At 47.1% G+C, this 12,322-nt stretch overlaps 1 protein-coding gene across 2 annotated transcripts in view; it reads right to left on the minus strand.

Moving 5' to 3' along the window:
• LOC121715143 (ral guanine nucleotide dissociation stimulator-like) overlaps positions 1-6,675 on the minus strand; it is a 33,408-nt gene extending 26,733 nt beyond the window's left edge. Inside the window, exon 1 of one of the 2 annotated variants that reach the window (XM_042100557.1) lies at positions 6,470-6,675. In XM_042100557.1, coding sequence (XP_041956491.1) covers positions 6,470-6,574 — 105 coding nt within the window. In that variant the 5' untranslated portion in view covers positions 6,575-6,675. Of the gene's footprint in view, positions 1-2,403; positions 2,961-6,469 lie in introns of those variants that run through there. The other variant, XM_042100555.1, reaches the window with a different exon arrangement.
• Positions 6,676-12,322: the final 5,647 nt, after the last annotated feature.

Raw genomic sequence — 12,322 nt, forward strand, 5'->3', positions numbered from 1 at the left:
TAGCCCATGCGTGGTGTGTATGTATAGCTCCCTATAACTTAACATTAAAGTTAAACATATACATAAAAGTTAAACATATACATACAAGTTAAACATATACATTAAAGTTAAACATATACATAAAAGTTAAACATATACATAAAAGTTAAACATATACATAAAAGTTAAACTATAACTCCGGTGTTGCTCCATTTCATGACAGTCAGGGTTGGTTGCTATTTGTTGGGATGGAGTTGTTTGCGATTGACAAGTCAGTTTTATCAATAAGGTTACGGTCTGACAAGTCAGTTTTATCAATAAGGTTACGGTCTATCTGGGCAGTGCGGACTTGGAAGTTAGTTTTATGAACATTCTATACAGCCATGTTGGGGATTTTTTTGGGGCACCATTGTTGGGCCATTTTTGGCATTTGTTGGGGCACCTTTATACACACAGACACACACACACACACACACACACACACACGCACACACACACACACACACACACACACACACAAACACTCATAAGACAGCCAAAGAAATGACGACACACTCTCACGCAGCACACACATCAAATGCATATCATTCATACTACTACCCCTGTGTATGCACAATTCAAGTGGGTATTGGCAAAATAGCTAGAGAAATGAAGCAACACACTACACTCTCACCTCAAAAGGACACAATTACAGTGAAATGTACACACACTCATTCCGCACTCCTTGTATGGGTGGATCATTCAAATTCAAGTGGAACTTATGCAGTATGGGCAAGTGATTGGATCTATTCACTCTAAGCCATTCAGAATAAATCACTGAAGCACTGCCTTAACCTTTATAGGGTCAATGTCCATTGCTCCATAGTAACCAAATCACAACAAACACAAACAATGAAGAAAGGCGGTTAGAAACTGTGACCTGCTTACAGATCTAGCACGTTAGCAAAGTGTAAGCAGCACATCACAGAGTTTTAGCACATCAGATCTGAACCAGCGCAGAAAACTCAGCAAGTAAACAAAATGGAGGAGTGTACTAACACCCACCTATGTTAACACAGCAGTGGTGGAATGTAACGAAGTACAAATACTTCGTTACTGTACTTAAGTAAATTTTCCACGTATTTGTACTTTACTTAAGTAAAATTTATAGTGCATACTTTTGACTTTTACTTCGTTACATTTTACAGCAATTATCTGTACTTTTACTCCGCTACATTTCTACATCGATGTACACCATCATTCCTTTTTACGATACATTTTATGATCAGTTTTTTTTTTCTCTCTGACAAACACGTTTGTTTTACCAGGGGGCGAGGTTGCTACCAAAGATTCTGGAGCGCTACGTGCATTCTTAGAAACATAAGCTTCTAGTCTAGACCAGGCAAAGCGTGAGCTTGTAGCCATCTGCATTCGGTAGGCTATATTCACCAGACCCATGGCTACACTACATGCAACTGTGATCTGTGCCTTTCTCTGTCTGTTATCTGCAGCGTTAGGGCCTCCTCTCCGATGAGATTGCTATCCGCGGATCAGCGAAGTTACAGGCTATGCCCATGCTTCTGTCACACGTCTGATCATTTGCGGCACAAATAAATGGTAGACTATTAATGAACCGGTGGCCGGAAAAAAAACGTAACATTTTCCAGATTAGGAAATATTCCTTAATTGTGTGTGATCAAATAAAGATGCATAGCCTACAATTGGGGGGTAGTAATGTGAGCGTTCATTCAATGTCTATGCGTCTGAACCTAATCATAAAGACACCTTTCTCAGCAACTTTTCTGTTCAATCAACATAATTGGGATTACGATCCACCCGACGTTTCCCTTGTCTACCCCGTTAAACTTCAGGCTCTCGTGTTTTGCTGACTGATATTACTCAGCAGATCACCCTAGTTAGATAACCAGAATTACAGTCTCTAGAATTGTAGGTCAGAATGTAAACTGGGCCACAGATGGTAAGCACAATTGCATTAGCTTAAAACTATCTAGTCGAGTATAACCTAAAACTAGCTTAATTAAAATGCCACAGCTCATACTGATTTTTCGTTTTAGAATATAGTATATAAATCATTATGCAAATACTTTTACTTTCAATACTTAAAGTACATTTAAAAGCAGGTACTTTTTACTTTTACTTAAGTAGGGTTGTCATTGTTGTAGCTACTTTTACTTTTACTAAAGTAAATATTTCTCTGTGTATTTGTACTTTTACTTAAGTACTGAGTTTCAGTACTTCCTCCACCACTGTAACACAGCCACTATGCTAACACATCCACCAAAACAGCTGTATGTGGAACAGCTCTGAGGCAGTTTCAGGTGTGCTTGGGTGTTCCAACCGATTCCTCCATGAGGGTCTCTGAGTAACTGACAGTACAGTGCAGTAGGATAGGTGAACAGGTGGCTCAGGTGAGCAAGTCCTTACCTGTGCGTCAGGTGGGGCAGGTGTGGCGGTTCTGTACTCGTCTGGACTCCATGTTTCCCAGCTCCCAGCCCTCACCAGCCCGCACGTCCACTCAGACCAGCGCATACCCAAACACTGGCATTGACCCGATCCCATGGAGTACGCGATCTCAAACTGGATCAGATCACACTCACTAAGAATGCAGTCTCAAACCGGATCAGAATCCACCTGCTTCCATGAGCATTTAGTCAGATCAGAATCCAGAGGCCATCCAGTCCAGGATTCCAAGTTGTGAGCGACTGTCAGAACAGCCTTCGTGTCACGGAGTCCCGCTGCCTGCCATGCGGTGACCCATCCAAACTCAGCGAGCGGTGTGTGTGTGTGTGTGTGTATGTGTGTGTGTGTGTGTGTTCACCCCGGCAGCTGTGTCAACAGCAAGGGAACAGGACCATAGAACATTAACTCGCGCCCCGGCTGAGGGAGAGATTGCGACGCAGTGTCTCGAGACTTCCCGTTAAGAAAGGCTCGGTCTGGAGCAGGTTTGGCGGGTATGCCAGGCTCTGTCCTGTACAGGTGACGCAACAGCACAGCACAGCACAACAGCACAAGGGCTGAAACTCCACTGGAACTTCCCCGCTCAAGAACAAAGTGAAAATGAAAGAATCCAACACAATATAATCTCCTCTCCACAGCAACAAGCACAGGTAAGAACAGGTCATAAACATACACCTGAATCCCACCAAATCGGCAGAATACCCAGACGAGTTTCCTCCTTGCAGCGGGACAAGTGGCTACCCTTTAAGAAAAGTGTCCACTCTGAAAGCCCCTCTTCCCCAGCACGTATAGACTCTCTACCCATGAAGGCACAGAGGCCCCCTCTCCCCCTTTTCTACCCATGAAGGCACAGAGGCCCATTGCCCTGGGAGGATTTATATGCTCTGCTTCACAGCGAGCCCCACACACAGCGAGCCCCACATACACAGCCTTTGTGTGCACTGCAGGGCAGGCAGGACGGCCACAGCTCAGGTCTGGCCATTTAAAGTAGCACAGCAGCAGCAGCAGCAGCAGCAGCACAGTTCTGCCTCCTCATGATCACCAGGAAAGCCAGCTGGGCTTAAAGAATCACCCGCCTGGCCTACAGGAGGCGCTCCAGCTCCGGAGCGACGGACGTCCAGGGTGTTACTAACGTCCATATCAACGGCGACGGACGTCCAGGGTGTTACTAACGTCCATATCCACGGACGTCCAGGGTGTTACTAACGTCCATATCCACGGACAGAAATCCAATTATGGCTCAGAGAATCGGGCCGTTATCTGAACTGGTGCTGTTAGTCACTCTCTGGTGCCGTCGCGTCTGGTCGTGTCTCACATGAATCACTAAGGCTACTCTGCAGCGGGATCTCAGCACAGAGGTGGCGAAAGGAGACGGCTAATTCTGTACCGCCACCCAACCGCTCTTGACTGATGCTGACACCTTCACATTGCAGAACAGGGATACATCATAAAGGGTTGGCATCACTGATTAGATAGAGTCCCTTAGCCACTCATGCAGGACTGGGGGTATATTATGCAGGACTGGGGGTATATCATGCAGCACTGGGGGTATATCATGCAGGACTGGATATCATGCAGGACTGGGGGTATATCATGCAGGACTGGATATCATGCAGGACTGGGGGTATATTGTGCAGGACTGGGGGTATATATTGTGCAGGACTGGGGGTATATCATGCAGGACTGGGGGTATATCGTGCAGGACTGGGGGTATATTGTGCAGGACTGGGGGTATAGCATGCAGCACTGGGGGTATATCATGCAGGACTGGGGGTATATTGTGCAGGACTGGGGGTATATCGTGCAGGACTGGGGGTATATTGTGCAGGACTGGGGGTATAGCATGCAGCACTGGGGGTATATCATGCAGGACTGGGGGTATATTGTGCAGGACTGGGGGTATATTGTGCAGGACTGGGGGTATAGCATGCAGCACTGGGGGTATATCATGCAGGACTGGGGGTATATTGTGCAGGACTGGGGGTATATTGTGCAGGACTGGGGGTATATCATGCAGTCCTGCTCACAGCTACAGCCTCGGGGGAGATGAACAGAGTTTGAAATGGACTGTAACAGACATACGGAGCACCTGTAACAGACATACGGAACACCTGTAACAGACATACGGAGCACCTGTAACAGACATACGGAACACCTGTAACAGACATACGGAACACCTGTAACAGACATACGGAACACCTCCTAATGAAGTCCTAATGGAGAGAGAGGTGGAGGGGGGGAGACAGAGAGATGGAGAGACAGAGAGCAGAAGAGGAAGGAAGAGAGAAACAAGGAAGAAGAGAGAGAGAGGGAGTAGGAATGAGAGAGAGAGGGAGAGAGAGAGAGAGGGAGTAGGAATGAGAGAGAGAGGGAGTAGGAATGAGAGAGAGAGGGAGAGAGAGAGAGAGGGAGTAGGAATGAGAGAGAGAGGAAGGGGAGGGAGGGAGGGAGGGAGGGAGAGAGAGGGAGGGAGGGGAGGGGAAGAGAAAGAGAGGGAGGGAGGGAGAGGGAGGGGAGGGGAAGAGAGAGAGAGAGAGAGAGAGAGGGGAAGAGGAAGAGAGAGAGAGGAAGGGAGGGGAGGGAGGGAGGGGAGGGGAAGAGAAGAGGAAGAGAGGGAGGGAGGGAGGGAGTGGGAAGAGAAAGAGAGGGAGGGAAAGAATGAGAGAGTAGGAATGAGAGGGGAAGAGGAAGAGAGAGAGAGGAAGGGAGGGAGTGGAAAGAGAAAGAGAGGGAGGGAAAGAATGAGAGAGCGAGGGAAAGAAGGAGAGAGGGAGGGAAAGAATGAGAGAGGGAGGGAATCCAAATAGTTTAGCAGCACCTGCTCATGCTGCCTTGGGAGTGTTTTGGAACTCAGAGTTATGAGATCTCCTCAACATGAAGCACATGTTCAACCCAGCCACCGCACGTTCAGCATGTGTGATGCCACATGTTCACTATGTACTCAACACCAGATGTACTCCAACACACTGACTGTCTACTTAACCAGATATATACCATATGCTTACAGTGTAGTTATAACTAGATATACTGCTATTTACAGTGCACTTAAGCACTGTTTTACACACACAGTATATTCATAAGCAGATATGCTGCTATTTACAGTGCACTTAAGCACTGCCATACACACACAGTATATTCATAAGCAGATATGCTGCCATATGCTCTCACTGAAGTGGTTGATCATAAGCGAGACAAGACTCAACACGCAGGGCAGGAGGTGGTTGATAATAAGCGAGACAAGACTCAACACGCAGGGCAGGAGGTGGCCTGGAGGAAGCGGTCGGCAGGGAGCGGTCGGCAGGGAGACCGTTGCCCAACTCCTCCTGGCCATGAGCCAGAGAGACACCCACCAGCTGATCCAAAACCACTAAGCCAGGAAGAGGGCAAACAAACACACACACACACACACACATACACCTCCCCTCTAACTATCGTACACACACCTCCTCTCTAACTGTTGTACACACATATGCACACACACACGCACACACATGTGCGCGCAAACACACAAACACACACACGCCTTGTCACACCTTCAATTATTTTGCACATTCACATACACACACACATTATTCATCATAAGCATAAACAGACACACTCATGCAAGAACACACACTTACACAATCCAATATCAACCACGTTCTTACGTTCTGATCAACTGATTCTGATTTCCTTCAGACACACCTGTGCAAATCTTACTAATCTTCTACCAGCACAGACTTGTCAAGTCAGACAAACACAGGTTCCCAGCGAACGCGCAGCTGGGCACCGCGATACAAGCGGGCATGAAGAAGGCAGTGTGGGCAGCACGCAGCGGGCAGCACACATCGCAGCATAGCGCAGGCACACGCACACTCACACACACACTCACACGCACACATACACTCGCACACTCACACTCACACTCACACTCACACATACACTCACATTCACACTCACACTCACACTCACACACACACTCACACGCACACATACACTCACATTCACACTCACACTCACACTCACACACACACACACTCACACTCGGACTCACCAGGTCGTCCAGGATAGAGACGGGAAAGTCGAACATGCACATCTTGACCGGCTGAGCCAGAGCTTTCTGCAGGGAGAACAGAGACTTGGGCTCCATGCTGCACATGAGCGTGCGTGCGTGTGTGGAGAGAGAGAGAGAGCTGAGAAGATCCCCAACAACAGACTGCTCCTGCAGCAACAGATCGCTGCTCTCGTTCCCTCCCTCTCCCTCTCTCCCTCTCTCTCTCCCTCTCTCTCTCCCTCCCTCTCTCCCTCCCTCTCTGCTCCCTCTCTCTCTCTCTCTCTCTCTCTCTCTCTCACTCCATGGCTCTCTCTAGCTGGCTGTTATGCTGCGTGTCCAGATTCCTGGATGGCTATTTTGCATAGCTGGACACAAACAGGAACTCAGGGCTCTAATGCTGCTGCTGCTGCTGCACAAGAGTCTCTGCTGCTGCTGCTGCAGTAGCTGTCAGATGAGAAACCTGACGCCGACACACACACACATACACACACACACACACACACACACACACACACACACACACACACACACACACACACACACAAACACACACACACACACACACAAACACACACACACACTCTCTTCCTCTCTCTCTCCTTCCACCCCCCCTGCCCTCTCTTTTCTTAGTCAGACTGCAGAATAAGGCAATCAACTCACCCAAAGAGAATTATATGCACACACACACACACACACTCACACATACACACACACACACACACACACACACACACACACACACACACACACACACACAGGAATATACACACGCATGCATGATCCCACAGAAGACATGCACACAGAAAGAAATACACTCTTTGCCTACACATATATGCACACATACGAGAGCACAGAAGTCTAACCACCTTCACACACACACACACTCTCAAACACACACACAAACACACACACACACACACACACACAGCCATCAGTGTGAGTGGATCTTAATTAATTCTCTCTTCGTTATGCAAATGCTGACCCCCTGAAGATACATGCTTACCTCTCCTCTCCTCTCCTCTCATCTCATCTCCATCTCTCCTGCCCTCTCCTGTCCTCCCCTCTTCTCTCCTCTCCTCTTATCTCCATCTTTCCTCTCCTCCACTCATCTCTTCTCTCCTCTCCTCATTTCTCATCTCATCTCCATCTCTCCTCTACTCTCCTCCACTCATATCTCCTCCCCTCATTTCTCCTCTCATTACATCTTCATCTGTCCTCTCTTTCCACAGCTTTTGTCTCATCACTCAGCATCATCACATCATAACTCATGTCAGACAAATCAAAGTCCTCAATTTACAACCATAAATTCCACTGACCTGTAATATTCATAGTAATTCTATAATATATCATTACACGCATATCATGATGTCAGTAAAGAGAATTCTTTCATTACATTGTTTCTATTTTTGCTTTTCTATTCTATTCTTTGCAACACAACACTAAGTCCAGTCAATAGTCAATCCTAGTCAATTCTAAGTCTAAATGTTAGCTTTCCAAATGTTGACACATAGTGACACGCACACACAAAGCCAGTGGTGCCTTTACAGGTGGGAGCGAGTTTTCCAGTCCTCCCCCATCTCCCCCCCCCGGAGACGCCATGTTTGGATGACACGCTGACGTGCTGTTGTGGAAAAGTGTCTCGAGGAGGTGCATGTGAGACAACACCACGATGAGGAGAAGCTCCAGCAAACTGCTGACCTTTAAAATGAGTGACCCCCGCTCTCACGCTTCTCAGAGGAGAGAAACAATAGCAGACAATTACTCATATGCTGACTTTCACTATTCTATACTGTTTTATGACTTGGTGGTGGAAACCTATCACAAGATCTCAGTCTGTGTTATTGTCTTGTGTGCAGAGCCTTTGTGCTGTTGCATCAGATGGAGAGGAGAGGAGGCTGGCTCTGTGCTAGCAGCTGCTTTGGGGATTCTAGAACAGAAGAAAGGAACCTTTATCGTTGGGCTTGTGTTCCTTTCCTGTCCCACAGGGAAATACAGAACACATTTGTTTGCCATTTGAATAGTGTTATTATGTTTTGAATATTATCCTTATCTAAAACAGTGTAACAGTGCCAACAGCTTAAGTTGTTGCTGGGATCTCTCTCTTCTCTCTGTGTTTGTTTGTGTGTGTGTGTGTGTGTGTGTGTGTGTGTGTGTGTGTGTGTGTTTGTGTGTGAATACTTTCAGCTATTTTTATCAGTCATAACAGAAGCTATGTGGATTTGATGAAGGTACCTTTGTCCACTGCCTGAAAGACACCAAATGAATATTGTGTGTTTCTGAGACGTGTGACGAGGGCTTCAGGCTGGAGCCTACAGACTGCATTAGTAATGGAGCCCATCTACAGGGTATTGTACAGACTGCATTAGTAATGGAGCCCATATAGCCTACAGACTGCATTAGTAATGGAGCCCATCTACAGGGTACTGTACCTCTTGACCTTGCCTGCCCCTGAGATTTGCCCAGCTGAGAACCAAACAGCTGCCAGAGGGACTGCTGTGGTGGACCGCTGTGGAGAGGACTGTGAGAACTGGGGTTCGGATCAGCACCGGTATCAGCTGAGGCAGGAGTGTGAGAACTGGGCCAGGTGCGGTTCGGATCAGCACCGGTGTCAGCTGGCTCTCATAGGAGAGGCAGGAGTGTGGGAACTGCTTTGAAATGCACAGGGTGCTCTCAGTGCGGCCCCTGCTCGGCAAATATAAAAAGTGCGGTTGCCACAGCAACAGGAATGCATTCTAACTCTTAATGGGGAAAATCCTGCTGGACGGGGCTAAGTGAGCAGCCTCAGCAACAGTAACACACACGCGCACACGCGCACATACACACACACACACACACACACACACACACACACACACACACACACACACACACACACACACACACACACACACACACACACACACACCCATAAACCCATAACTGATGACATTCAGAATAACCCAGCAGGAGTACAATTCAGAGCAGCGCTCCATCACTTTCTCAAATTGCCGTCATCTATCTAAGTGTCTCTTTGATGTGAGCCAGGAGTACCTCAGAAAGACTGAAGGTCTATAAGCGATTAAGAGTTCTATTTCAGTCCTTATCCAATCAGCCTACTGGGTTTGCAGCTATTTTACTGTAATGTTACGGTAAATACCAATTTCCTAGGTTAACATGATTTGCTGCACAAACGTGTAAGTCATTTTCTCCTGACACACCGTGATCCGTGGGGAAGTGACACACAGCTCAGGTGCGTCCGATGAAACTGCCCTGATGCAGGAACACTCCGTCTCCCAGAAACATAAAAGCTTTCCTGGCTGCCTGCTGGAGGGTGTGGCTTCATCACCCACCACAGCCATACTCCCGGGCAGGCAGACACACACTTTATAACCTCTCCAATCATCAGCAGGGAGCGTAGATGGATGCTGTCCGTTTATTTCACCTGCCGTGTGTGTTTTCTCCCTTTATCACACCACATCCCACCCACCCACCCCTGTGTTCTTATGGCTGTGTTGATGCACAAGCTACGATTTTTCAATGCCACCTCCGTCTAAAATTGCAGTGCAGGGAGGGTAGGTTGGTGGCAACAGTGCAGGGAGGGTAGGTTGGTGGTAACATGCAGTGCAGGGAGGGTAGGATGGTGGCAACAGTGCAGGGAGGGTAGGTTGGTGGTAACATGCAGTGCAGGGAGGGTAGGTCAATGGCAACAGCTCCCATCCTTTAGCACCCATTGTCAAGTACAGCGGATGCATCAGCCCATAAGCACAAAGCAGAAGCAGCATTCGAGACATTTGTGCACATTTATTTAAATGGAAAAACTGAAATATCACATAAGTACCAGCAGCCTTTACCCTTTCAGACTCTTTTTAATTATGGGATGTTGAGAGCAGACTGATGAGGAGAAAGAAGAGAAAAAGAAAGAAGGATTCTGGCATGCAGCCGCAACAACACACACACACACACACACACACACACACACACACACACACACACAACCTGCTCTTCACACTCACACACACACACACACACACACAACCTGCTCTTCACACTCACACACACACACACACACACACAGACACAACCTGCTCTTCACACTCACACACACACACACAGACACAACATGCTCTGAGATACAACACACACAGACACACACACACACACACACACAACCTGCTCTTCACACTCACACACACACACACAGACACAACCTGCTCTTCACACTCACACACACACACACAGACACAACATGCTCTGAGATACAACACACACACACACACACACACACACACAGACACAACATGCTCTTCACACTCACACACACACACACACAGACACAACATGCTCTGAGATACAACACACACACACACACACACACACACACAACCTGCTCTTCACACTCACACACACACACACACACACACACACACACACACACACACACACACACAGACACAACCTGCTCTTCACACTCACACACACACACACAGACACAACATGCTCTGAGATACAACACACACACACACACACACACACAGACACAACATGCTCTGAGATAAACTGAGATCAAATGGGAAATAGTGAAGGGATCTGAATACTTTCTGATTGCACTGTTGGCCTGATACCCCCCCACACACACACACACACACACACACAGCCTGCTCTTCACACTCACATGCACACACACACCTACTCACATGCACACACACACAAACACACACACACACACACACACCAGCGCCATCTGAGGTTCCAGCCCAGGGTCAGTGGCTGGAGGTGTCCCGTGATCAAGACCTTGGGGCTGTGTCTGTTTTTACACACCTGTTGAATTCTGGGTAGTGGGTATAAGGTGTGCTGTTAGTGTTATACAGGAAGTGTGACTGGTCTGTGAGTCAAAGCCAGTCCGCCGTCTAACAATGGACACCACGGGGAACACTTTCCACTGCGCACACAAAGACAGGACAGGGCGGCGCGCCGAGAGAACAGACTGTTTCACTACGCCACGGTTCCGCCAGGAACACTGGGTTCGTGACAAAGAGGAACCCTAGAGGTCTTCGGAACACCCTCTGCTGTAAACACAGCAGGCAGAACTTTCCTACTGACGCAGATACTCAAAATGAATGTGTGTTGCTGGTGTAGGCCTACTAGTTATAATTACCAACCTGAATTCATGTGTTGCTGGTGTAGGCCTACTAGTTATAATTACCAACCTGAATTCATGTGTTGCTGGTGTAGGCCTACTAGTTATAATTACCAACCTGAATTCATGTGTTGCTGGTGTAGCACAATTTTGTCCGACATATACAGTAGGCTAAAAGCAGGTCCCTCCACCATGTCATTTCAGCCAAGATGTCCTTCCCCTATATAATGTTTAAGACCTCTACTCTGTAGGACAATAGTATGTCTCGGGTAAACATACACAGGTTAAAAAGGTTGTCTTTGATATATCTGGCTCATGCAACCTACATTGTCTGGTATCCACTTAAACCTACTCAGCTGGAACAGCCAGCATTTTCTGACTTATAGATGCAGTTATTACTGATGACTTTACATTACAGTGTGACTTTATAGATGCAATTATCACTGATTTACATAACAGTGTGACTTATAGATGCAATTATCACTGATTTACATTACAGTGTGACTTATAGATGCAGTTATCACTGATTTACATTACAGTGTGACTTATAGATGCAATTATCACTGATTTACATTACAGTGTGACTTATAGATGCAGTTATCACTAATTTTCATTACAGTGTGATTGAGAGGAAACTGCAGTATTATGCGTCATGATTTATGGAGCCTCAAACAGATCATTATTTTCAAACCCTGATGAGGGAGACTGATGACAGATTGATGGATATACCTCCCCTT

The sequence above is a fragment of the Alosa sapidissima genome, chromosome 8 (genome assembly GCF_018492685.1).
Source record: "Alosa sapidissima isolate fAloSap1 chromosome 8, fAloSap1.pri, whole genome shotgun sequence".
Classification (NCBI taxonomy): domain Eukaryota; kingdom Metazoa; phylum Chordata; class Actinopteri; order Clupeiformes; family Clupeidae; genus Alosa; species Alosa sapidissima.